Here is a 27,682-nt window from a genome sequence, read left to right as displayed (position 1 = left end):
GAGGAGTCTTACGCTGAAGGCACAGACTGATGACATCACAGAAAGCAGAGAGTCGCCCAGCACTGACGAGAAAACGCGTAGCTCTTCCCCTGCCCGAGAAAGCGCACCCAATTCGTTTCCCATCCAAAAAAAACCCCCAGCAGAAGCAGCGAGGAAAATGCCCGCACAGGTAGGAGATTGTCCCCCAGCTTCCTGCCCTCTCTGTACAAACCCTGCTGCAGCTTTCTAACCTGGGACCCTGCAGAGTCAGCCCCGACTTTTTCCCCCCCAGGGCTGGATTTCCTTTGCTGGTGCCCACAGGCGTCGGAGGGTGGAAGGCGCTCCCTTTCCATCCCCTGTAAAGAGATGCAGAGAGGGGGGTGATGGCGGTGGTAACTTTTAGCCGTTTGCCGAAAGCGGTCCTGCCGCGGTCACAGTAGCAGCCCAGAAGAAGTTCGGCGCGGGGCCTGTAGCCCGGGGCCGCAGCTCCTCCCACACGGGTCTCGAGCCTGCGCCCACCGTAGGCAGGTCCCGCCCTGAATTTCTTCTCGGTTTGCTGTACCTGCTGCTCCAGACTTTTGTATAAATTTGAGTACACTTTTTTTTTTTTTTTAATGCCAAAGATTCTCTGCAGTGTGCACACCTTAAAAAAAAAAATATGTACAAATTATGTTTTCTGCAAACAAAAAAGTTTGTTTCCCTGTACGTACCCGGATCAGCCCAGACTCCTGGGTTTTACCTCCCTTCCAGCAGGCGGAGACAGAAGTTTTTGTGGACTCTTGTCGGATAACCCTGAGGTGCCACCTAGAGTCTGTCAGTATTCTTCTGTCTCCAGCAGGTGGAAGAGGTGCTCTCCTGCAGTCTGGTGTTTGATCAGGTTTAGGAATTTGGTTGTACCTTTCATTGTGGTTATTCTTAGGCCAAGGTCAGGTTTAGTTTCCCCTTTATAGCCTCCCAGGGGGTTGCTAGGTCCTGGTGGGGCCATCCCCCCCTGGTAATAGAGGCTTTGGAGCAGAGGGTTGTGGACCCTGTGACTGCCCACTGCAGATTATCCCGGGCTCTCACCTTCAGTCTAACCTTATCCAGGTTTAAAAAAAAAAAAAGGGGGGGAGTTGTATTTCTTTAAATTTCTCCTGCTCTGCCGGCCTAACTTCTCTCTAGGGGTGTGTAATTCAGACCACTAACAGCTCGATCGGAGTTTTTGTTTCTTTTCACTGCTTCTCTCTCCTATCGGGCTAAATTTAGGCTGCTGCTCATGCTGCGTGGTGCGGCCTGTGCTGCGTGCAGCACCGCACACGCACACATCTCCCGGGTCGGCATTTGCACAGAGTGTCGGGGGGGGGAGGGGTCCTCGGGGGTCGCTGCCCTGGCAAAATTGAAAGGCAAAACTGGGACCCCAGCCCCCCCCGACGCAATCGCGTCGGGGGGGGCTGGGGTCCCAGTTTTGTCATGGCAGGCCCCAGATCCGTTCCAGCTCAGTGCGGGAACGGAGGCCATTTTAGAGAGCAGGAGAGAGCAGCTATGGGGGAAGGGCTCCCCCCACCATTGTCTCTATGGCCTAGTGCGCCTGGGGGGCCAGATTGGATGGGGCTGCAGAGGATTTGGCAGTGGACGACGACGGGGGTCGACTCAGATGAGTCTTCTTCGTCGTTCACCTCTGATTTTGTGCTTTTAATGCACAAGGCTTTCAAGGCTCGTAAAGCTGGGAAGTCTCAGGGGCCTAAGGCGGCCTGCAAGGCACCACGTTAACTGGACCATGGGATGGGTCCTCTTCACACCGAAAGCGAGTCCAGGGGCTGAAGGCAAAGCGTAAGAACCAATTTTCCTACACAAAACATGATTTGTGCTTGTATTCTGTTCAATATTTTTGTGAGTGAAATTGCAGAAGGCATAGAAGGTAAAGTTTGTCTATTTGCAGATGATATTAAGATCTGCAGCAGAGTGAGCATGCCTAAAGGAGTAGAGAGAACTTTTAACTGGACTTTTAGATCAAGGCGCTTCTCCCATGGTAGAAGTCATAGCCAAATACTTAAAACTAGACTCCCCAGCCATAATCCTTGGAGATTTTAACCTCCACATTGATGCCAATCCTCGATCGTCTAATTGCGAAGCCTTCCTATCAGCCCTCTCAGACATGGGCTTCAAACAACACATCAACCAACCCACACATAAAGCAGGTCATACCCTTGACCTTATCTTCACAAATTCCAATCTCGCCCCTCTTTCACCTCCCTTATGCCTCACGGTTCCATGGTCAGACCACTTCATGATCAACTCCACCTTCAGGTCATTGATAGGATTCTCTGCACCACATCAGGCGACCACCCTGTACTACAGGAAATCATGTCCTTCAGAAGACCTTGGCAACTCCCTGATCAAAGAACTTTCTAACCTGGATCTTTCCAATCCCAATTCAGCTATCATCTCATGGCAAAATATTACTGAAACGATAGCCAACAATTTATGCCCACTGTCAAAAAAAAAAAAAAAAATCCTTCTCAAAAAAACAAGCAGCCGTGGTTCTCAAATGAACTCCGCACCCAGAAGCAAAACCTAAGACGGAAAGAAAAAGAATGGAGGGAAGAATCCCAATCCCCTTTCTCTCATCATATACAAAGCAGCTCTCCACCATTACAGATCAGCAACGCTTTGAACAAAAAGAGATTTCTATGCCCACCGTATCCATGATATGATATATGATGCGAAGGCCCTTTTTTTCATACGTATCGGAGCTAACCAAAACTGCTCCCCCTACAATCCCAGACGATACAGCCCAATCGAAGGCCAATGATCTGGCCTTATTCTTTCAGAACAAAATCTCTAACACCCTGGCCAGATTACCTACCAGCCCAAATTCACCACTTCTGGATACAATCCACCTACTGAACATAGACATAAGATTGGAATCCTTTGATCCTACCCACACTAGAGGTAGAAACCCTGATAAAAAGAATGAAACCTTCGACCCACCCTCTGGACCAAATACCTTCCAAATTTCTGATTCTCATACCAGAATACATCTCCAAATATCTAGCTGATATCATCAATTGTTCTCTCTCACAAGGAACATTCCCGGACGCTCTCAAATTGGCCACGCTCAAACCCATACTCAAAAAATCGAACCTTGACCTGGACGACCTCAACAACTACCGCCCCATATCAAATCTCCTGTTTGTAGCTAAGATCATGGAGAAAATTGTAAATAAGCAACTTTCAAATTACCTGGAAGACCACAACATTCTATACCCATTACAATATGGTTTCTGAAAAGAACACAACACTGAAACCCTCATCACCTCACTCCTTGATCAAGTATACATTGGCTTTGATAAAGGACAGTCGTTCCTCTTAGCTCTTCTCGACATCTCCGCAGCTTTCGATACTGTAAATCATAATATCCTTCTAAACCGGCTATCAGACATAGGAATTGCAGGTTCAGCTCTTAGATGGTTCGACTCCTTCCTTAGCAATAGAGGCTATAAGGTAAAAATCAAAAACAAGGAATCCTCTCACACCAACGCACCATTTGGTGTCCCCCAGGGCTCCTCCTTATCGCCCACCCTGTTTAACATTTACATACTACCTCTCTGCCACCTACTCTCAAACCTCAAACTTAAATTCTATATATACGCAGACGATGTTCAAATTTTAATCCCCATATCCAACTCACTGGACTCAACACTCAGGTTATGGAACTCTCACCTGCAAATGAACAACCATCATCTTTCAAGCCTCAATCTGGTGCTCAACACTTCCAAGACAGAACTTTTGCTAATCACTCCAGAAGGCAGTCCCTTCCTTCACCAATCGCAAGCTAATTTACAAATATCCCACGCTAGAGATCTTGGAGTCTTAATTGACAGTCACCTGAACCTAAAGCATTTTATAAAACACACCACAAAGGAGTGCTTCTACAAGCTTCAAGTACTCAAAAAAACTCAAACCGCTCCTATTCCATTACGATTTCAGATCCGTCCTCCAAGCCATTCTGTTCTCCAAGATCGACTATTGCAATTCCATTTTGCTAGGTCTCCCGGCCTCTACTATAAAACCTCTCCAGTTGCTTCAAAACGCAGCGGCGAGAATTTTGACGAATACCAATCGGAGAGAGCATATCTCTCCCATTCTAAAAGACCTTCACTGGCTCCCGGTAAACCTCAGGATTCTTCATACATCACTCACAATCATCCATACAAATATCCACCATCAGACCCCTCTTGATCTGCTTCACCCTCTCAAATTGCACTCGACGGCCAGACCCTTAAGGGATGCCTACAAGGGATCCTTACATGTTCCTCCAATCAAAGCTGTGCACCACTCAAACATCAGAGACCGGTCATTCTCTACTGCAGGTCACTCCATCTGGAACGCCATGCCTCCGGACCTCAGGCAGGAAATTTGTCTACTAACTTTTAAAAAGAAACTTAATACATGGCTATTCTGCCAAGCCTTCCCCACTTCAAGTCCCACAGCCTGACCTAAAATTGTTCCATCACTCACTTATGTAAACAAACAATCGCCACATCACACTTACTAACTATCAAGACTTCGGCTTCTTGCCTCCCTTCCTTGTCTATAGTACTTATCTTCGTTCACTCTTTCTTTATTTCCTACTCCCAGTTAATGCATCCTTGTATAATGTAACTTTTGTGCTCCTTTAAATTGTCTCTTGTTGATTGGTTACTTATATTTACTGCTTAGTTTGATGTAAACCGAGTTGATTTGATTTGTATCAAGAAAGTCGGTATATAAAAGCCTATAATAAATAAAAGTGATTTAAGAAAGCTTGAAGAATGGTTGAAGATCTGGCAGCTGAGATTCAATGCCAAGAAGTGCAAAGTTATGCATCTGGGGTGCAGTAACCCAAAAGAACTGTAAGTGATGGGGGTGAAAGACTGATGTTCACGAACTAAGAGAGCGACCTTGGGGTGATAATATCTGTTGATCAGAAGATGGTGAAGTAATGTGACAAGGTGATAACTAAAGCCAGAAGAATGCTGGGCTTCATAGAAAGAAGAATAACTAGTAAGAAAAAGGAGGTGGTGATGCCCTTGCACAGGTCCTTGGTGAGGCCTCACCTTGGAGGCTGCATGTGAAGCATAAGTACCTCCCTGGATTAAGGGCATGATAGCCTGAGCTTACGTGTAAAGGGGAAGCCCGTGCTGGAAGGTCTAAAAGCACATTCCACACGGGCGCAGGCAGCGTCATGAGGAGGGTATAAATGGGTTTCCCCAACAGATAGTTTTCAGGTTGGCAATGTGGTCCTCTCTGCATTCATTTACTAAGCATTACAGATTAAACCTACAGTCAAAGGAGGAAAGTGTGTTTGGGACATGCATTCTTACAGCGGCTCTCGTGTCTTTCCTCCTGGGATATAGGTTTTGCTTTGGTAAATCCCTCATGTCTGGCCTGGTCTGGGGGAATGATGAGGAAGGTGAAATTAGACTATATCTGCTAATTTGCATTTTTTGAGTCCAGCCAGAACAGTCCAGAACCCACCCAAAGGGGGGGGGGGGGGGGGAAGGAATCTCTCTCTTTTTTTTTTTTTTTCTTCTTTTAACCCTTAAATTTTTATCTGTGAGATCCAGGTACTGGTTTGGGCGAGAAGTTACTGGAGAATCCTTAGCTGCTATATAAAGATGCAGAGGAGATGAAGTCAAGAATAACTCCCATTCTCTGCCTCCATCTTCTGGTGGGAGTAACATTCGCTCATATCTGGACTGGTCTGGCTGGATTCAAGGAAGGGAACTTAGCAGGTGTAGCCTAATTTATTTATTGAAGCATTTTATATACCGGCATTCCAAAAGAAGATCACAATGGTTTACAAAAGCGATATTCATATCATAAGTCAGCACAACATAAAACATGTCAACTCGAGGGCTTAGATAGTAATTTGTGCTACATAGTTTCCATTTCACTAGTCATCCTAGATTGGAGGGTTGTCTTAGTGCACTTTATATTACTCATTACTTGTCGTTCATTTTTCTAATATTAGCTATGTTTTTTTTAATATTGTAGTTCTCAGCATATTGATATTTATGTTTAGATCATATCCATTTCTGAAGAGCATTGTTTTCAGCTCACGTTTGAAGCTCTTTCTGTTTCTTATCAGACGTTACATCTTTGGTATGGAAAACATTCGGTCTCTTATTTGCATTAGATGTGTACTTCGGGTTGTAGGCACAGTTAGTGTTCACTGTGGTGTGTGCATGGATGGAGATTCATGCTTATTAAGCAGGGGTTTCTGCCACTGATGATGCTAAAAATTAATGTTAGTACTTTTCTAATGGATTCTGGATTGTACTGGCAGCCAGGGCAGAGCTATCAGAGAGGGGGGACATGTGTTCAAATTTCCTTGTCCCTAATAAAAGCCTTGCGGAGGCATTTTGTAGTAACTGTAGTAGTTTTAAAAGTCCTGAGGATAGGCCTAGTAGAAGTGATTTGCAGTAATCTATGTTTGAGAATATTAGTGTTTTGTAAAACAGAGCGGAAGTCCTGGAATGTTAGTAAAGGTTTCAACCGATGTAATATTCGCAGCTTGGAGTATCCTGTTTTAATTAATTTATTTATGTGCTTTTTCACTGTGATGTTCTCATAGATCTGTATTCACCTTCGGGACCCTCTTGAGTGTAAGAAGGGAGATCAGTAATCCTACAAAGTGAGAATCCTTGTCCCAGGTTATGTGCAACTGGTTTCAGTGGATAAAATCCTGTTTTGTGACTGTGAATTATATATATATGCAGAAATCTCTCCCCTGCCCTGCTAAGAGCCCCAGTAATGGGAGATCCCTGATGGATGGGATGCAGAAGGTGCTGAGTGAGTTTCTGGTTTGTGTTTCAGGTCCCAGTAACCTTTGAGGACACGCTGTCTATTTCTCCCAGGAGGAGTGGGGAGGGTTTAGAAGAACGGCAGAAGGAGCTTTACAAGGAGGTGATGAAGGAGAATTATCAAGCTCTGTGCTCACTGAGTAAGGGATCATTTTTACATTTTTTATCTAAAGACCTGGAACATGATGAAAAAAACGTTTCTGAGTGCGAGTGACTTCTGGTGCGATTTGGTGAGAGAGTGAGTGAGTGCTGCAGTGTTCACTTTGCACCCTGTGAGCTGTGCACATACTGGGAGGGAAGTTATCAATGTTGGTGATCAGTTGGTGGAAGTGGGAATGGAAATGACCTAGGCAGAAGGGAATCAGCAGTAGAGGTTGGGGGAGTGAGGGCGTAAGGGAATGCGTGAGCTTTGTATGTGTACGAGACTGATGAATGAGCTGATTAGTACTGGGTTAGTGTACAAGAGATGCGAGTCGATTAGCACTGGGGGTGAGTAGATGCGTGACAGAGGATTAGTGATGACTGTGGCAGGGCAAACCAACATAGAAGTGGGAGTTCTCCTGGGACGCAGTTATCTCCACTTGAAGACAAAGGAGAGGGACGTACTAAGGCGAAGGAAGAGCATTGGTCAGTCTTGGAAGCGTAACTGAATCCCTGGGTGGGGATGGGGAAACCCAAGAGGATTAGAGAGCCACAGCATAGGGAAGGGAAAGAAGAGAGGAATGGGGATTTTCTTAAAGAGTGCACCCCTAGTAAGGGCCAGCACTCAGCCTAAGATGTTTGAGGTAAGGGGGGCGGGGGAGGGTAGGTGAAGGAGTATTCAGGAGAAAACCCCAGAACACCCTAAAGCAGAGCTTTCCAAACTGTGTGTCGGGACAGGTTAGTGTGTCGCCTGCAGTGTGCAGGTGTGTCGCGCAAGCCCGGTCAACTCTGACGCGAGTTTGGGCTTTTTTCTAGAGATTCACTTTTTTTTTCTTTTTCAGTTCGTGGGTTGCTTATTATTGGGCGATTTTAGCTGCCAATCGCGTTTTTTGTTTTTTTTTGACTTGGTGGGTGGGACTTGAGCCCAGCTGTCCCTGTCATTGGCTGCTGCTGACGTTGAGGCCTGGCCACGAGGAGTCCTGACTGCAAGCAACAGTGTCTGGAGATCCTGGAAGGTTTTATGCAGCCCTTAACTGGCAACAATCCTTAAAGGATCGGATTCAGAGATCTAGCCCAGTTCACCTTAAGCCCAAAGCAACCAGGAATCCAGGTCCAGAGCAGAGGTCCCCAGGAAGGAGTATAACTAGCCAGGCCCAGGAAGGAAGCGGGAAGCCTTGGGGAGGAAAAGGGAGCCTAGAGAAAGAGAACACTGTTGAATTGTGAGTTGTATTTCTGCTTTTGTTTTGTAGTTTGCCATTAAATAAAGAAGTTTATGAGAGATTTGCCAGAGTACATCCCGTTCTTTAGCTATCCCAAAGAGCGCTCAAGTTGCCACAGGGGGTGAGAGCGACATAGGGAGGGGAACGGGTAGTGATAATGTGTGAGAACCATGAAGGGAATGTGAGAGAGGTTAGAGGGGTGAAACTGGTATAAGAGAGCAGGGGCTGGTTGGTAGTAGAAGTAATGAGAGAGAGGTAAAGAAGGAAGAGGGAGAGAATGAGACCTGGGAGTAAAGGGCGTGTGAGAGAACACAGAGGGGGAGTGGGAGACAGAAGGGTAGAAGAGTATGTGTGAAAGATAGAGGTGGTGAAAGAGAGCCAGATAGGATGTACGTGCCTGGCAGGGGAGACTAGAAATGATGATGATGCTGGAAACATACATGAGAGTGCTAGAGGTGCTGATAGGTAGGGGAAGGGTTTTGGAGAGTGAGAGAAAGAGAGCCATAGAAGGGTGATGGGGTATATCTGTATGAGAGAAAATCATAAAATCTGAATGTCTCACTGCCTCTCTGTTTTCCTTCTTGCATTGATTGTTCTGGGGTTGGGGCACGTGAGTGACTGGAAAGTGTTTAATATGGAAGGAACGTGGGGAAATGCTTTTGGCTTCTGCCCTTCCTCTGAGCTGACATCAGTCTGAGCATGCTCAGTGTGCTTCCTCCACCTTATTCCTGATGTTCTGGATGTCGTGAGGTAGAAGGGATAATGAGGCTCATGCATATTCAGATGATTGTGGGAAATCTAATGCAGTGCTCTTACCCCAGGAACAGGCTCTCCGACTGTCACCCCTGACATTATATCCCGCATTGAACGAGGGGAAGAGCCGTACATCAGGGATGAGCCAGAATCAGAGGAAGGAGGAACTGGGAGAAGCAGCTGCTCAGGTGAGTGCAGGAATAAGAGGGACCGGGGTAAAACTGCTGAGAGGAAGAGTGGAAGGAGCAGCTGGGAACTGCAGAGACCCCTGCACAAGCTCCTCTGGAGATCTCTGTAATCTCTCACATGGAGGCTAAAGTAATAAAAGCCAAGTTAAAATGATCACTGATGCCCGATGCAGGAAACAAATGGACCATGAGACATAAAAGCACATTAAACAGAAATGTGTGCTAAAACCAAAGACAAATGTGCACTAAGCTGAGATTGGCCAGGTGCACATGAAATGCTGGTGAAGTTCAAAAGAGCATTAATGTTACCACTGGTTTTAACTTTAAAAAGTTTGAGTCTGTCTGGTCCCATCTCTCAAACCGTGAGCCAGAGATTCTCTGTTCTGGGACAGTGACACCCGCACCAGCCTCATGGACCAGGCAGCCTCACTGACCTTACCCATCCAGCCTCTCTACAGACTGAGCCCCACTACCGATTGAGCAGCAGTATTATATATGTTATTGGTCTGACCATTTCATCTGAGACATTCACATTGATTGGGTCATGCACCTGTAATTATTACAGAGCACCAAGCCAGAATTTCATTAGGCTCCCATTCCCATCAGAGGGTTCATGGTTAAGCACCTTAAGAGCATACATCTAAGGAATAAATTTTGTTTTGGGTCATGCACCTATAATTTTTACAGAGTAGCATGCCAAAAGTTCGATATGCTCCCATTCCCATCAAAGGGTTTTATTTATTTATATATATATATATATATATATATATATATATATATATATATATATATATATATATATATATATATATCCATCAGAGAACCCTAAAATAGGGTAACACTACTAATGTTTTAAATGATTTGAAAGATGCTTTATTACACAATGGCAAAAAATATGAAAACCATTCAAAAGATGAAACTGGCACAATAACACACACACATTTACTTATCTCCTGCCCTAGTCATTCACACCGCTCCTAAACTCTAACGATCTGAAGTCAGCGAAACAATGTGACAAAGCGATAGCTAAAGCCAGAAGAATGCTGGGCTGCATAGAGAGAGGAATATTGAGTAAGAAAAGGGAAGTGATTATCCCCTTATACAGGTCCTTGGTAAGGCCTCACCTGGAGTACTGTGTTCCGTTCTGGAGACTGTTTCTCCAAAGAGACAGAGACAAGATGGAGGCGGTCCAGAGAAGGGCGACCAAAAAGGTGGAAGGTCTTCATCGAATGACTTATGAGGAGAGATTGAAGAATCTAAATATGTACACCCTGGAGGAAAGGAGGAGCAGAGGTGATATGATACAGACTTTCAGATACTTGAAAGGTTTTAACGATCCAAAGACAATGACAAACCTTTTCCGTCGGAAAAAAATCAGCAGAACCAGGGGTCACGATTTGAAGCTCCAGGGAGGAAGAATCAGAACTAATGTCAGGAAGTATTTCTTCACAGAGAGGGTGGTGGATGCCTGGAATGCCCTTCCGGAGGAAGTGGTGAAGACCAGAACTGTGAAGGACTTCAAAGGGGCGTGAGATAAACACTGTGAATCCATAAAGTCTAGAGGACGTGAATGAAGAGTGGGTGGCTCGCAGGAATAATGGCTACTACCTGGAGATAATACCCTTATTCAATAAACATACACACGGTTAGTGCGACTCCAACATTGCTCTAAGCTTCAACGGCAAGAGGATATGTGGAAAAAGATTTGCATTCACAAAAAGCGGGGAGTAGCTTGCTTGTTATGGCGGTTACTACCCCAAACCAAATAAGTCTGATACTTCACTTTCAATGCATAACCAGCATAGCTCTCTGCTTCAACGGCAGGGGAGAAAGTCTGATACTCGTGCATATCCAGCATAGCTCTCTGCTTCAATGGCAGGGGAGAAAGTCTGAAACTCATGCATATCCAGCATAGCTCTCTGCTTCAACGGCAGGGGGAATGAAGAAAAGTGGATCTATATACAGACAACCAACAAGGACTGAATCACATAGTCTGGGTAAACAAATAAGCATGGGTGTAGCTTGCTTATTGCAGCGGTTACTACCCCTAACTAATTAAGCTAAATATTTCATTTAGATGCAGCTCCAACACTGCTCTTTGCATTAATGGTGGGGGTGGAAGGGAAATAGAACCAAAAGGTTACTAAGAGCCAAGAGAAACAGATAAGTATGAGAAAAAAAAAGTGTGAAGCTTGCTGGGAAGACTGGATGGGCCGTTTGGTCTTCTGCTGTCATTTCTGTGTTTCTATATTAACAATGGCACTGAGCCTGTCTGCCACTCAATGGGGAAAGGCCCCATGAATTGTGGTTTGAACTTCATAGATGGCATCCTGAGCCTGAGGTTCTTGGTGCTAAGCCAGACTAGAGTTCCTGGGTTTAGTAGCGGTGCCAGGCGATGTTTTTTATCTAGTAAGTTTTTAGCCTGCCCTGCCCTGTTCATATTCGGTGGGTCCTTTGCCAGAGTTCCTGTAATTCTTGTCCCTTCAGGTTGGCAGCTGGGCAGATATCAGTAATGGAACAGGTATAGATAGGTGAAGATGGCACCCAAAGACAATGTAAAAGAGAGATGAGCCTATGGAGGAATTGACATGATTGTCATAGGTGAATTTGGTCCATGGATACAGAGAGACCCAGTTGTATTGTCTTTTATTGACGTAAGCTTGTAAGAATGCTTTAAGTTTGAGTCACCTGTTTGGTCTGAACATTGCTATGGGGGTGATGGCAGAGGTGAAATCCAAGATTATTCCAAACGCTGGCTCCTCCAGTAATGTGCGATAAACTGGATCCCTCAGTTGGAAATGATGTGATGAGTAGTTCATGCAGATGAAAGATTTTTTTGTATAAAGAGCTTGGCTAGTTTAGGTGCAAATGGGAGTCCAGGGAGAGGAATGAAGTGCACCGTTTTAGAAACTCTATCCAAGATCACACATATGGTGGTGTTGCCGCTAGAGAGGGCATGGTCACAGATGAAATCTCTGACCATATGGGTCCAGGCTTCTGTGGGTTCCTGGAAGAAGCTGTAACAGCTCCCACGGTTGTGCTCGGACACTTTTATTCATGGCACACGTAGGGCAGGAGCCTTTGTAATGCTGAACATTGGATTTCATCTGAGGGTTCTAGGGTTACTTCGGTATCGAAGGACCAGAAGAGAACATCAGCTCGACAATTCTTGTCAGTGGGCCGATACCGCAACTCGAAGTCAAATCAATTAAGAAAAACAAGGACCAGCAGGCTTGCACCAAATGTATCTTTATTTATTTATTTATTTAACATTTTTGTATACCGACATTCGCACGAGACATCACATCGGTTTCCAGATAACAGCAAATTCAGCCAACAGGGCTTTACATTGTAACTGATATTATAACTAGGGGGAGGGGAGGGAAGGGGGCAGGGCAGTAACTTGGAACTGAAGGAGTATGCTGGGAAGAGAGTAGGGGAATAAGGAGGATTATTTACAAAAAGCAGGAGTTATTTACATTCTGTATACATTCTAATATGTACATTCAATATGTACATTCAATATACACGGGGGGGGGAGTGGGGGGGGGGCTAGGTTAGAGAGGGATGGGAGGTGGGGGGGTGAGAGCGGGGTGATAGAGAGGAAGGGGTGGGGGGGTGAGGGGGGAGGATAGGGTCTGTGAGAGGGGTGGAGTGGATTAGGGGGGGGGGGGGGGGGGGGAATGGAACTGGGATGGCAGATTAAGAGTAGGCATGTGTGAAAAGCCATGTTTTAAGTTTCTGTCTGAATTTCTTTGGACAGATCTCAAGGCGTAGACTGGTGGGTATCTGGGCTTTTGCCAAATGTTCAAGGTTTTTATGAACGGTATATATGGTTATTGGGTGCTGGGTTCCCTCCAGTAGGTGCCACCATTCTTCCAAGGCCAGCTTGAATGCTAGCAGCTCATGGTCTCCTATGATATAATTCCCCTCTGCAAGGGAGAATTTCTGAGAGAAGTATGAGCAGGTCACGAGAGTATCATTACGGTTATGCTGCGGGAGGACAGCACCCACTTCAAGTGTGGATGCATCTACTTGGATGATATAAGCAAGACTCTTGGTGAAATCTTCTATGAGTTGTTTGAAGGCCCAAAGAGCATCTGCGGGCCAATTTCTGGTATTGGCCCCCTTCTTGATTAAAGTAGTTAAAGGAGCTGCCAAAGAGGAATAGCCAGGAACAAATTGCCTGTAGTAATTGGCGAACCCCAAGAAATGTTGGCGAACCCCAAGAAATGTTGCAACACCTCGAGGCCGACTGGACTGGGCCAGTGTAAGATTGCTTTTAGCTTGTTGAGGTCCGACTTGAGACCTTGGTGAGAGAAAATGTACCCCAAAAAGGGGAGCTCCTTTTGTTCAAATTTGCACTTTTCTAGTTGGCATAGAGGTGGCATGGTTGTCGCAGAGTCACTGCAGAACCTGCTTCACATGATCTCTGTGTTCAGTGAGAGACGTGGAGAAGGCTGAGATGTCGTCTAGATACACAACTATGCGGGAGTAGAGAAAGTCCCTGAAGACCTTATTGACCATAAATTGAAGTACCGTGGTGAGTGTTACACAACCCGAAGGACATTACCAGGTATTCGTAGTGCCTGTCACTGTTATTAAAGGTGGTTTTCCATTCGTCACCTCCACTGATTCTGATTAGGTTGTATGCTCCCCGGAGGTGCAATTTGGTAAAATCTTGTGTGCCCCGGAGGTGGTCAAAGAGTTCAGAAATCAAGGGGAGTGGGTAGTGAGAATCAAACCAAGACAGATGGGACAAACAGGACAGACAAAACAAGCAAGATGAGACATGGGTTGAACGGGGAAGGCCCAAGGCTATGTAAAGACAGGGAATGAGACAAAGGCAAGCAAGGAGGAGGACACAAAGGAACATGCACTGGTACACAAAGACACCAGGAGACCTGTTACTGAGGTGTCTTCTGCCCATCAGGAGTCTTAAATAGAAAGGGGTTGGTGATGTCATTAGAGGGCACCATGGTAAGCTCCCTCCATGGCCCCTTTAGGGCAGGCTAGCAGGGGTGAGAGTGGACATTGTCCATGCCACGTTTAGCAGTAGAGAGAGGAGGGAACGGCATCTCTGCTGTGCTGAGTGGTGGGAGCGGGAGTAGGCGGCATCCATGTGGCTACGACTCCAAATAGGCATCTGGGTGACTGAGGCAGCTCGCAAGAGCATTCCGTGAGCTGCCAACCCTAGCAATCTCTCTCCCCCTCCCACATGCAGTCACACACAAGCTCTGTCTTTCCCACATGCAATAACGCGCACGCTCTCATGCAGTCACACACACGTTTGCTCCCACATGCAGTCACACACATGCCTGCTCTCTTTCCCACATGCAGTCACGCACACATGCTCTCTGATATACACACACAGGCAGACAACCACACAAACACAGGCTCACACAAACACAATCAAGGCCTGGGCCTTTTCTTCTGCTGCCAGCAAGATGGGGTCCATTAGTAGCCACTGGCTCCTTCCTCTATCTTTAGCTGGGATGGGTTCCTTGGTGGCCTGCCTCCATCTTCAGCTGCCAGCCGATAAGATCTGCTGATGGTCACCGGGTTCTCGGTCTTTCTGCCACAGTGGCCTGTCAGATCATAGGGTGGGCAGCAGCAGGAGGAGAAGTCTTTAATCAAATGTCATCTCCTGCTGCCAGAGGGACAGTCTAGCATTAGCTATGAGACTGACCCTGCAGCAGGAAGAGATGTTTTATTAAATGGTGTGATTGGAGCAGTTCTGTCTTTTGAACTGTGTGCCAAGCTATTGGCTACTAGTTTCAGTAAACCTACTTGAGAGACTCTGGGCAGATGAGATTCGTCCTTATTTCCAGTCAAACAGAGAATGGGTCCAATTCTAAGACTCCAGGAGGAATTCATGGCTTTGATAATACAGGTTGTTGTCTTTGGTGGTTACATGTCTTGGGCCAGCAATTCTCAACGGGTGTGTCGCGGCACACCAGTGTGTTGCGGCTCCAGGTGTCTCCCCTGGCCCTGTTGTGCTTCCCTTCTCTTTTTTTCCTGCCCCTACAGGCAAATGGGAAGCTTCCTCCCTTCTTCCTGCTGCTACAGGCCAATTGGAAGCCTCCTCCCTTTTTCCTGCTAGTGGGAGTGGGAAGAAGGGAGGAAGCCTCTGATTGGCTGGTGGGGCAGGAAGAAGGGGCATCCCATATCCTGGGGGTGGGGTGGTTTGAGGGGGGCTGGGAGGAGTGGCAGTGACCAGGCCAATAGCAGCGAGGAAGCCCAACCCTGCTGAAGCAAGGCTGCCACAGGAGCTCATCTCCGTGGAGGCAAAAAAGAAGGCCCACTGGAGTACAGTCACGGCAGAACTGAAGCCCATCCCTGCAGAAAAGGAAGAAGAGGTTTGGCAGTGAGGCCCGGTCCATGCATGTGAGAATGGGTGCCTGAGTGTAGGTGTTTGTGCATGAGAATGGGAACCTAGGTGTTTGTTTATATGTGAGAAAGGGAGCCTGGGTGCGTGAGTGAGAGCTTGTGTGTGGGCTAGAATGGGTGCCTGGGTTTGTGAGTGAGAGCTTGTGTGTGTGTGCTAGAATGGGAGCGAGAGCATTTGTGTTTTATTTAGACAGAGACTGGTCAGGAAGGTGATGTGTTTCTGTGAGAGAGAAAGATAGTCTGGTCAGGGAGGTGACTGGTGTGTGTGTGTGAGAGACAGTCTGGTCAGGGAGGTGACTGGTGTGTGTGTGCAAGAGAAACAGACTGGTTAGGGAGGTGACTGTGTGTGTGTGAGAGAGACAGACTGTTAGGGAGGTGACTGGTGTTTGTGTGTGAGAGACAGAGACTGGTTAGGGAGGCGACTGGTGTCTGTGTGTGCAAACAAGATCAAGTGGCTGCCTTGCAAATATCTTCCAGATCAAGGGAACACGGCATGGCTTTACCCAAGGCAAGTCTTGCCTCAAATCTCCTACATTTTTTTGAAGGGGTGAATAAACATGTGGAGAAAGGTGACTCAGGAGATGTAGTGTATTTGGATTTTCAGAAGGGTTTGACAAAGTCCCTCATGAGAGGCTTCTAAGAAAACTAAAAAGTCATGGGATAGGAGGTGATGTCCTTTCATGAATTACAAACTGGTTAAAAGACAGGAAACAGAGTAGGATTAAATTGTTAGTTTTCTCAGAGGAAAATGGTAAACAGTGGAGTGCCTCAGGGATCTGTACTTGGACCAGTGCTTTTCAATATATTTATAATTGATCTGGAAAAGAATGTGACAAGTGAGGTGATCACATTTGCAGATAATACAAAATTAATCAGAGTAGTTAAATCACAAGCAGATCATGATAAATTGCAGGAGGACCTTGCAAGACTGGAAGATTGGGCTTCCAAATGAAAGATGAAATTTAAGGTGGACAAGTGCAAGGTGTTGCATATAGGGAAAAATAATCCATGCTGTAGTTACACGCTTAGGTTCCATATTAGGCGGTACCACCCAGGAAAAAGATCTAACATAAGAACATAAGAAAATGCCATACTGGGTCAGACCAAGGGTCCATCAAGCCCAGCATTCCAACAGTGGCCAATCCAGGCCATAAGAACCTGGCAAGTACCCAAAAACTAAGTCTATTCCATGTAACCATTGCTAATGGCAGTGGCTATTCTCTAAGTGAACTTAATAGCAGGTAATGGACTTCTCCTCCAAGAACTTATCCAATCCTTTTTTAAACACAGCTATACTAACTGCACTAACCACATCCTCTGGCAACAAATTCCAGAGTTTAATTGTGCGTTGAGTAAAAAAGAACTTTCTCCGATTAGTTTTAAATGTGCCCCATGCTAACCGATTCACATCTACCCGTTCTAGACCTCTCATGATTTTAAACACCTCTATCATATCCCCCCTCAGCCGTCTCTTCTCCAAGCTGAAAAGTCCTAACCTCTTTAGTCTTTCCTCATAGGGGAGCTGTTTCATTCCCCTTATTTTGGTAGCCCTTCTCTGTACCTTCTCCATCGCAATTATATCTTTTTTGAGATCCGGCGACTAGAATTGTACACAGTATTCAAGGTGTGGTCTCACCATGGAGCGATACAGAGGCATTATGACATTTTCCATTTTATTCACCATTCCCTTTCTAATAATTCCCAACATTCTGTTTGCTTTTTTGACTGCTGCAGCATACTGAACCGATGATTTCAATGTGTTATCCACTATGACGCCTAGATCTCTTTCTTGGGTTGTAGCACCTAATATGGAACCCAACATTGTGTAATTATAGCATGGGTTATTTTTCCCTATATGCATCACCTTGCACTTATCCACATTAAATTTCATCTGCCATTTGGATGCCCAATTTTCCAGTCTCACAAGGTCTTCCTGCAATTTATCACAATCTGCTTGTGATTTAACTATTTTGTGTCATCTGCAAATTTGGTTATCTCACTCGTCGTATTTCTTTCCAGATCATTTATAAATATATTGAAAAGTAAGGGTCCCAATACAGATCCCGGAGGCACTCCACTGTCCACTCCCTTCCACTGAGAAAATTGTCCATTTAATCCTACTCTCTGTTTCCTGTCTAAGCATCATAGTGGATAATACTTTAAAATCTTCGGCTCAGTGTGCCAAGGCAATCAAAGCAAATAGGATGTTAGGAATTCTGAAACAGATTGCTAACTTCCAAATAACACAAGAAAACCCGATTGACATCCAATAAATGGAGTGGCCTATTCTGACCAACACACTCCTCTCAAGAGGAAGCCGGCAGTGAAATTGACTGATTAAAGTGGAACATGAAAACCACATTTGGCAAAAAAGATGGTACTGGGCAAAGATCACTTGAATGCAAAGAAAAAAAAGAGCTCCTTACAAGATAAGGCTTGAGAGGCGAGGAGGGCGTTTCCTGCAAAGTGCACTTCTTTCTACTGTGTCCATTACCTGGTTACCCTACCTGCTGCATATTGCTTCGTTGGAACGTAAGAACTGAGCTTCCGGGGGTAGACGAAGTTCTGCCCCGACGGTGCTTAAAGAACACCCAATCAGATCCTGCAACGTCACTAGGAGGGGCCGGTAAGGGATTATAAATAATTCATTCTATCGGCGCGCAGCTGCTGACGGTGCGCCACCGAAGCCGCGCGCCAAAGGCGCGCGCGGCTCTGACCAGCTCAAACCGGATTCGCACGGATGAGCATGGACGTTTTCCTTTTTGGGTAATGGCATTTTCCTGAAAGTGATTTAACAGGTTAAGGTAAAAATAATATACTAATTAAATTGACTGAAGGGTAGTAAGAATTTCTTATATATTTCCTCTCTGCCTTTCAATAAGAGAAAGTTCATTTTTAGTAAGTAAGTTTACTATTACCTTAATAAAAATCCAAAGTCCAAGTTCCTAAGTAAAACAATTTTTATGCCTCATAGAAAGAGAAAGGCTAAGTTACGGCCAATCTCTAGTACTCCTATTATGGAACAAGGACAAAGGACTGTTGTGGATTGGTTAAATTCTCCACAAAACATCCCTGGTGAGGGGGCCGCTGTGGGGTTGGATTCAGGGCAAAATCTACCACCACTGGCTGACGACATCTCATTAAGCCCAGGGGCGCCTGAGACTCCTACACCATAAGAACATAAGAATATGCCATACTGGGTCAGACCAAGGGTCCATCAAGCCCAGCATCCTGTTTCCAACAGTGGCCAATCCAGGCCATAAGAACCTGGCAAGTACCCAAAAACTAAGTCTATTCCATGTAACCATTGCTAATGGCAGTGGCTATTCTCTAAGTGAACTTAATAGCAGGTAATGGACTTCTCCTCCAAGAACTTATCCAATCCTTTTTTAAACACAGCTATACTAACTGCACGAACCACATTCTCTGGCAACAAATTCCAGAGTTTAATTGTGCGTTGAGTAAAAAAGAACTTTCTCCGATTAGTTTTAAATGTGCCCCATGCTAACTTCATGGAGTGTCCCCTAGTCCTTCTACTATCCGAAAGAGTAAATAACCGATTCACATCTACCCGTTCTAGACCTCTCATGATTTTAAACACCTCTATCATATCCCCCCTCAGTCGTCTCTTCTCTAAGCTGAAAAGTCCTAACCTCTTTAGTCTTTCCTCATAGGGGAGTTGTTCCATTCCCCTTATCATTTTGGTAGCCCTTCTCTGTACCTTCTCCATCGCAATTATATCTTTTTTGAGATGCGGCGACCAGAATTGTACACAGTATTCAAGGTGCGGTCTCACCATGGAGCGATACAGAGGCATTATGACATTTTCCGTTTTATTCATCATTCCTTTTCTAATAATTCCCAACATTCTGTTTGCTTTTTTGACTGCCGCAGCACACTGAACTGACTATTTCAATGTGTTATCCACTATGACACCTAGATCTCTTTCTTGGGTTGTAGCACCTAATATGGAACCCAACATCGTGTAATTATAGCATGGGTTATTTTTCCCTATATGCATCACCTTGCACTTATCCACATTAAATTTCATCTGCCATTTGGATGCCCAATTTTCCAGTCTCACAAGGTCTTCCTGCAATTTATCACAATCTGCTTGTGATTTAACTACTCTGCACAATTTTGTGTCATCTGCAAATTTGATTATCTCACTCGTCGTATTTCTTTCCAGATCATTTATAAATATATTGAACAGTAAGGGTCCCAATACAGATCCCTGAGGCACTCCACTGTCCACTCCCTTCCACTGAGAAAATTGCCCATTTAATCCTACTCTCTGTTTCCTGTCTTTTAGCCAGTTTGCAATCCACGAAAGGACATCGCCACCTATCCCATGACTTTTTACTTTTCCTAGAAGCCTCTCATGAGGAACTTTGTCAAACGCCTTCTGAAAATCCAAGTATACTATATCTACCGGTTCACCTTTATCCACATGTTTATTAACTCCTTCAAAAAAGTGAAGCAGATTTGTGAGGCAAGACTTGCCCTGGGTAAAGCCATGCTGACTTTGTTCCATTAAACCATGTCTTTCTATATGTTCTGTGATTTTGATGTTTAGAACACTTTCCACTATTTTTCCTGGCACTGAAGTCAGGCTAACCGGTCTGTAGTTTCCCGGATCGCCCCTGGAGCCCTTTTTAAATATTGGGGTTACATTTGCTATCCTCCAGTCTTCAGGTACAATGGATGATTTTAATGATAAGTTACAAATTTTTACTAATAGGTCTGAAATTTCATTTTTTAGTTCCTTCAGAACTCTGGGGTGTATACCATCCGGTCCAGGTGATTTACTACTCTTCAGTTTGTCAATCAGGCCTACCACATCTTCTAGGTTCACCGTGATTTGATTCAGTCCATCTGAATCATTACCCATGAAAACCTTCTCCATTACGGGTACCTCCCCAACATCCTCTTCAGTAAACACCGAAGCAAAGAAATCATTTAATCTTTCCGCGATGGCCTTATATTCTCTAAGTGCCCCTTTAACCCCTCGATCATCTAACGGTCCAACTGACTCCCTCACAGGCTTTCTGCTTCGGATATATTTAAAAAAGTTTTTACTGTGAGTTTTTGCCTCTACAGCCAACTTCTTTTCAAATTCTCTCTTAGCCTGTCTTATCAATGTCTTACATTTAACTTGCCAATGTTTATGCTTTATCCTATTTTCTTCTGTTGGATCCTTCTTCCAATTTTTGAATGAAGATCTTTTGGCTAAAATAGCTTCTTTTCACCTCCCCTGCCGGTAATCGTTTTGCCTTCTTTCCACCTTTCTTAATGTGTGGAATACATCTGGACTGTGCTTCTAGAATGGTATTTTTTAACAATGACCACGCCTCTTGGACATTTTTTACTTTTGTAGCTGCTCCTTTCAGTTTTTTTCTAACAATTTTTCTCATTTTATCAAAGTTTCCCTTTTGAAAGTTTAGCACGAGAGCCTTGGATTTGCACACTGTTCCTTTTCCAGTCATTAAATCAAATTTGATCATATTATGATCACTATTGCCAAGCGGCCCCACCACCGTTACCTCTCTCACCAAGTCCTGTGCTCCACTGAGAATTAGATCTAAAATTGCTCCCTCTCTCGTTGGTTCCTGAACCAATTGCTCCATAAAGCTATCATGTATTCCATCCAGGAACGTTATCTCTCTAGCGTGACCCGATGATACATTTACCCAGTCTATATTGGGGTAATTGAAGTCTCCCATTATTACTGCACTACCAATTTGGTTAGCTTCCCTAATTTCTCTTAGCATTTCACTGTCCATCTCACCATCTTGACCAGGTGGACGGTAGTATACCCCTATCACTGTAGTCTGCCCTGACACACAAGGAATTTCTACCCATAAAGATTCAATTTTGTATTTAGTCTCATGCAGGATGTTTATCCTGTTGGACTCTATAACATCCCGGACATAAAGCGCCACACCTCCTCCAGAGTGCTCCTCTCTGTCATTGCGATATAATTTGTACCCCGGTATAGCACTGTCCCATTGGTTATCCTCTTTCCACCATGTCTCTGAGATGCCAATTAAGTCTATGTCATCATTTACTGCTATACATTCTAATTCTCCCATCTTACTTCTTAGACTTCTGGCATTAGCATACAAACATTTCAAAGTTCGTTTTTTGTTTGTATTTTTATTCTGCTTTTTAATTGATAGGGATAAGTTAGAATTTTTTAGCTCAGGTGAGTTTTTAGTTACAGGCACTTGGACTACTTTTCTAATTATTGGAACCTCACTGTCGGGATGCCCTAATTCTAATGCATCATTAGTATCCTTTAAAGATACCTCTCTCCGAACCATGTACTGCTGAGCGACTGTCGGCTTTCCCCTTTGTTCTAGTTTAAAAGCTGCTCTATCTCCTTTTTAAAGGTTAGCGCCAGCAGTCTGGTTCCACCCTGGTTAAGGTGGAGCCCATCCCTTCGGAAGAGACTCCCCCTTCCCCAAAAGTTTCCCCAGTTCCTAACAAAACTGAATCCCTCTTCCTTGCACCATCGTCTCATCCACACATTGAGACTCCGGAGCTCTGCCTGCCTCTGGTGACCTGCGCGTGGAACAGGGAGCATTTCAGAGAATGCTACCCTGGAGGTTCTGGATTTAATCTTTCTACCTAAGAGCCTAAATTTGGCTTCCAGAACCTCCCTCCCACATTTTCCTATGTCGTTGGTGCCCACGTGTACCAAGACAGCCGGCTCCTCCCCAGCACTCTCTAAAATCCTATCTAGGTGACGCGTGAGGTCCGCCACCTTCGCACCAGGTAGGCATGTTACCAGGCGATCCTCACGCCCACCCGCCACCCAGCTATCTACATTCCTAATAATCGAATCACCAACTATGACGGCCGACCTAACCCTTCCCTCCTGGGCAGTAGGCCTTGGGGAGATATCCTCAGTGCGAAAGGACAATGCATCACCTAGAGAGCAGGTCCTTGCTACAGGATCCTTTCCTGCTACATCTGGTTGGTGCTCTCCCATTATGAGACCTTCTTCCTCCAAGGCAGCACCAGGGCTGCCAGTCTGAAGTTGGGACTGGACTACTATGTCCCTGAAGGTCTCATCTATATACCTCTCTGTCTCCCTCAGCTCCTCCAGGTCTGCCACTCTAGCCTCCAGAGATCGGACTCGTTCTCTGAGAGCCAGGAGCTCTTTGCATCGCATGCACATGTACAACTTCTCACCGGTGGGTAAAAAATCATACATGTGACACTCGATGCAAAAGACTGGGAAGCCCCCCTCTTGCTGCTGGACTGCTGCCTTCATCTCAATTTTGATCAGTTCCTAGTTAAGTTTTAGGTTGCTATGGGAGTAGGAATGTGTCTAAGTTCCTTTAAATGTATTAGTGAATTCACTATATGTCTGGTAGTGGCCTACTGGGGTCTGATCGAATTCTCAATAAAGTTTTTGTTGATGGGGGGTTGGTTTTTTTTGGGTTTTTTTTTTGTGCAAGTGGCACCTGCCTATAAATTAAGGGATGAGCTTGGGGTGGGTGGGTTGGGAATTACAAACAGTCTAACTTTAGTTAGTCAGCCTGAGTGACTCACAGCTCCCTTGATTAACAAATGTTGTTCCCTATTCAAACCTAATCACACTACCTCAACACCTTTCCAAGGTGAGTAACTGAGTTGAACTATTCAACTTTTTTACTTTGGTTTATACTGCTCCTAGCTTATTTCTAGCTTCTGGCTACTTTTTTGTGGGGGGTTTTTTTTGTGTTTTTTTTGTTTTTCAATACAATGCACTCAGTTATTTATTAAATAAAACACTTAGCTCTTTAAAAGTCTGGAGGACACTTTAATAGTCAGGCAGACTTTTAAAAAATAAACACACTACCTACTGCTACCTTATTGACTGACTAAAAATACAAACAGTCTAACTTGTTTTATTCACTGACTGACTATTAAAGGCACAAACACACTAAATAATATTCCCAAATAGTTAACTTTGCCCCAATACTTTTAAAAAAGTCAATGTCAATGTCCCAAGCAAAAACTTACTGATTCCTTTCAGCCACCAGCAAGGTGATCCTCTCCTCTCAGTGTTTCCACTGGTAAAGAAGGACTACTATCCTTCAGTTTACCAGATACCCCTCAAGGACTACTATCCTTCAGTTTACCAGATACCCCTCAAGGAGAGTCTGGGAGTGTGGAAGTGATCGGTGAAAATACAGGAAAAGAACAAGGGATGTTGGTAGTAAAGATTGACCCTCCCAAAAAATTTGACCAGATGTTAACTCGAGAAAATAGAAATATTAATGAAGAGGAAAAAAGACCTTCCAATATAACTTTGGATACTTTATGGACATATATGTCTAAGTTGGATAATTCAATTAAGAATTTAACTAAAGTTACAAATGAGATTAACACAGCGGTAAAAAGTAATGCAGAGATGACGCTTAATCAACAAAAACAAACTAAAGAAATTGTTAGCCGGTTATCTTTAGTGGAGAAAATTCAAGTAAATCAGATAAAAAGTGAAAATGAAATCCAAAGAAAGATAGAGAATATTGAAAATTATTCAAGAAATTTAAATCTCCGTATTATAAATTTCCCAATTATTAGTAAAATGAATCCTATTGATCTGTTCAGGTCTTATATAACACAAGTGTTACAAATACCAGACCAATGTATGCCAACAATAGTAAGAGCTTTTTATATAAACACTTTGAAAGGAAAGGAAGAGCAAGTTCAAGATGGAAAACAAATTAAAGAATTAGGAGATCAAAAAAAGGATGAATTTTCACTTGAATTATCTGATCTTCTTGAAAAATCTCAAAGTGAACTAATTGTTGAAAAAAGAGGAAATTTGTTAGTTACATTAGCATTTATCTCTGACAAAGATAATATATTTAGATTCTTTTTTCGAAATAGAATGAAGACCTTTTATGGTTATAAAATCTGGATATATCCGGATTTGGTAAAAACTACCCAACTTAGGAGAGAGAAATTTCTTACTTTAAGACAACTTGTAATAGATAAGGGTGGTCAGTTTTTATTAAGATATCCCTGCAAATGTGTGATAAATTTGAATGAACAAAAATATCAATTCACCCATCCTGAACAACTCAGAGTACTTCTAGGGGTAGATAAACAGGCATAAGTAGATAGAAGTAGGAGAATAATTTAACTTACTTTTTCATTAGTTTATGATATAATTGCAATAAAAATGCTCTATAGTTGATAAACTTTCTCTTTTTACTTTAAAGAATACAGAAAGTGAAATATTTTATGGTGTTCTTTGTAATGATTATATAATATTTTCTGGTTCTGTAATTGCAATATTGCAAGTGAATACTTGTATAATATGGAAAATGGATAAATAAAGAATTAAAAAAAAAAAAAAAAAAAGATAAGGCTTGCAGTTAAGAAATATGTCTGACCTTCATATGCTTTCCTGGCTTGGGCTTACCTTTGCTTGCACACTGTCTAGCAAAGTGGCCCTTTTTTTCCTCACTTGAAATACTTCATATCTAATTTCTTACACACGTTTCTTTTTGCATGCTTTGTCAGTTCAGTTGACTTTCACAGAAACCCTCTCCTTCTCATGGACTACCACTGCTCTTTCAGACAGCACATTCAACCTCTGCTTTCCGGATACAAACATAACCTATAACTCAGGTAAATGACATAGAACTAGTGCTCCATTGTTCCTGCTCTTGGAAGAGCCAGAGAACATAGTCAAAGCTAGGTCTCAGTACCTTCTATACTGTCACCAATATTCACAAGTTCAGTCATGCATGATTTACTTTTCCCAGGTAAGAATCCCTATTAGCATGCTCATTTGACTTTTCAGAATCGTACTCGTGTCTCATCTGACTTACGCCACTTACTGTCTTTTTGCAGAAGATCTGGCTGCAAAAGAGACACGTGACATGCTTACCTCTCAAGATCAGGGTGGTGGGAAATGACAGGATGATAAGGACTGAAGACGCGTACAAGACAGAGGTTTCCAGGGTTGCTGGGTGTCTTGAATATTCCTTTAAAAACATAGCCCTAAAAGGGCGAAAGGCCAACTCAGACATCCTCAAATTGCTCACAGCCTTACAATTCTCCAGCTCCAACCGCATACCCACAATAGACGTTGGATTTGATTCTGAGAAGGCTTTTGACCGTGTCTCCTGGAATTATATGTCCTTCGCTCTCCATAGAGTAGGTTTTGAAGGTGCATTTCTGGATTACTTATCACTCTTATATCGTGACCTGATATCCCGCATCGTAGCTAACAGGTGTATCTCCAGAGATGTCCCCATTTGTCGGGGAGTGCGGCAGGGATGTCTCTTATCCCCACTGCTGTACATCCTCTCTATAGATCCCCCTCCTACGGAAGATAGCTGAGAGTCCACACATCACGGGCTTTGGGGGGGGGGGGCCTGATAACTCTTTTAAAGTAGATGCATTTGCCGATGATGTTTTAGTTTTTCTTAACCCTTTAGTATCCTTACCGGAAGTGCTCCGCTTACAATCACTGTTTGGCGCCTTTGCTGGTTTAAAAATCAACCAAGAAAAGTCTGAAGCGATTGATGTTACCGGCACTATTCAACTTACCTGGCAAGGGCAATTTCCGCTAAGATGGGTGAAATCTGAATTAAAATATTTTGGCATCAAAATTCCCATACATATAGAAGAACTTTATGCTGCCAATATAAAACCTTTACTGACGCAAACGGTGAACACTCTAGAGTGTTGGTGAGCGCTACCGCTCTCCCTGGGGGGGTAGAACAGAGATATTCAAAATGATCGTACTACCAAAGTGGCTATACATCTTTCAAATGATCCCTCTTTGGTTAACTAGACAAGACTCCAAGAAATCACGAAAGCCATATGCACCTTCCTCTGGCGGAACAAGAGGGCCAGAGTGTCCATGGCTACTCTATGCAAGCCAATTTCCGAGGGAGGATTAGGATATCCAAATTTTAACTTGGTACAACATGGCCTGCAATCTACGACTGGTGAGGGACTGGTTACTTTACACATCCACATACATCCCCTATCAGAGCTTGGTAGGCTGGTATAAAGTCCCAGCATTAAATCCCCCTACTGCAAGTAGTTTACTCAAAAATTAAAGGTGATTTAAAATCTCATATCCTACTGCAGCCATGCCGCAAGACATGGTCACAACTCGGCAGATCGCTTCACATCCCACACAGACTTACCTCATTAATCACCATAGCCTTTCATCCAGGATTTACACCAGGCCTCACCAACTCAGTATTCCAGCAATGGTACCGTCAGGGACTCCGGTATGTATACCGATTATATGACACAAAAACCTTGCAGCTCTGTGATTTTTCTTCTCCGAGGACCCAATATGGCTTACCACAGACTGATTACTTTGCACATCTGCAAATTCAGCATTATCTGGGGAGCAACAGAATGTACTTCTTAGACACCCCACATGCTATCAAGCTCCGTGACATTTTTCGGTCCCCACTAAATCAGAAACCAACAATTACCCTGTCTTACAAGATACTAGCGGCCAGTGGCACTTTGGCACATATCGCACAGTTATATGAAATGTGGCAAGCATGGCCATCGTTTCAGCTATCGTTTGATGAATTTAACCACCTCTTTACCACTCTCTCGGAAGTCTCAGATAATGTGCTCTTATGGGAATCACATTGTAAGTTCCTTTGGCGCATGTTTATCCCTCCCTCGCAAGCACATAAATTTAAAATAGCCTCAGCGGAATGTATGAAATGTCATACATGTGAAAGTACGTATGTACATTGTTTTTGGGAGTGCCCGACGGTTTTCTCCTTTTGGGGAAAACATTTCTCAAAAACGCTCTCCGATTGTCAGACATAGCCTACCCACCAGTGCTAATTTATGGTTGTTTGGCTCTCCGAACCTGTTAACTTGGGAGCCCACTCAACAGACTGTGCTTTATCTCCAGCGGGCAAGCCTACTGGGAAGAAAAGTTATTTTGACCCAATGGCTTGACGATAAACAGCCAAATGTGGATTTCTGGTTCACTAAAATGGTTAACCTAAGTGCTTTAGAATACATAGCAGCTAGAAACACCTCCCTAACGAAAGTCACTTTGGTTAAAGGAATATGGGAAATGTTTTTCAATTATTTGGAGTCCATAGTCGCACCTTCATGTTCCACATTGGTATCCACTTGAAACGGAGGGGTGTCAAACCCACTTAATCTTGGCAGGTACTGGCTG

At 44.1% G+C, this 27,682-nt stretch overlaps 1 protein-coding gene across 1 annotated transcript in view; it reads left to right on the top strand.

Annotated features, from left to right (window-relative positions):
* The window catches only part of LOC115083872 (oocyte zinc finger protein XlCOF6-like), a 43,321-nt gene continuing 15,639 nt past the window's right edge, over positions 1-27,682 (top strand). Inside the window, exons 1-3 of the mRNA XM_029587923.1 lie at positions 1-169; positions 6,820-6,946; positions 8,989-9,108. Coding sequence (XP_029443783.1) covers positions 158-169; positions 6,820-6,946; positions 8,989-9,108 — 259 coding nt within the window. The 5' untranslated portion in view covers positions 1-157. The remainder of the gene's footprint in view (positions 170-6,819; positions 6,947-8,988; positions 9,109-27,682) is intronic.

Source organism: Rhinatrema bivittatum, chromosome 2 (genome assembly GCF_901001135.1).
Source record: "Rhinatrema bivittatum chromosome 2, aRhiBiv1.1, whole genome shotgun sequence".
Taxonomy (NCBI): Eukaryota; Metazoa; Chordata; class Amphibia; order Gymnophiona; family Rhinatrematidae; genus Rhinatrema; species Rhinatrema bivittatum.
This window is presented reverse-complemented; position numbering and strand designations above follow the sequence as displayed.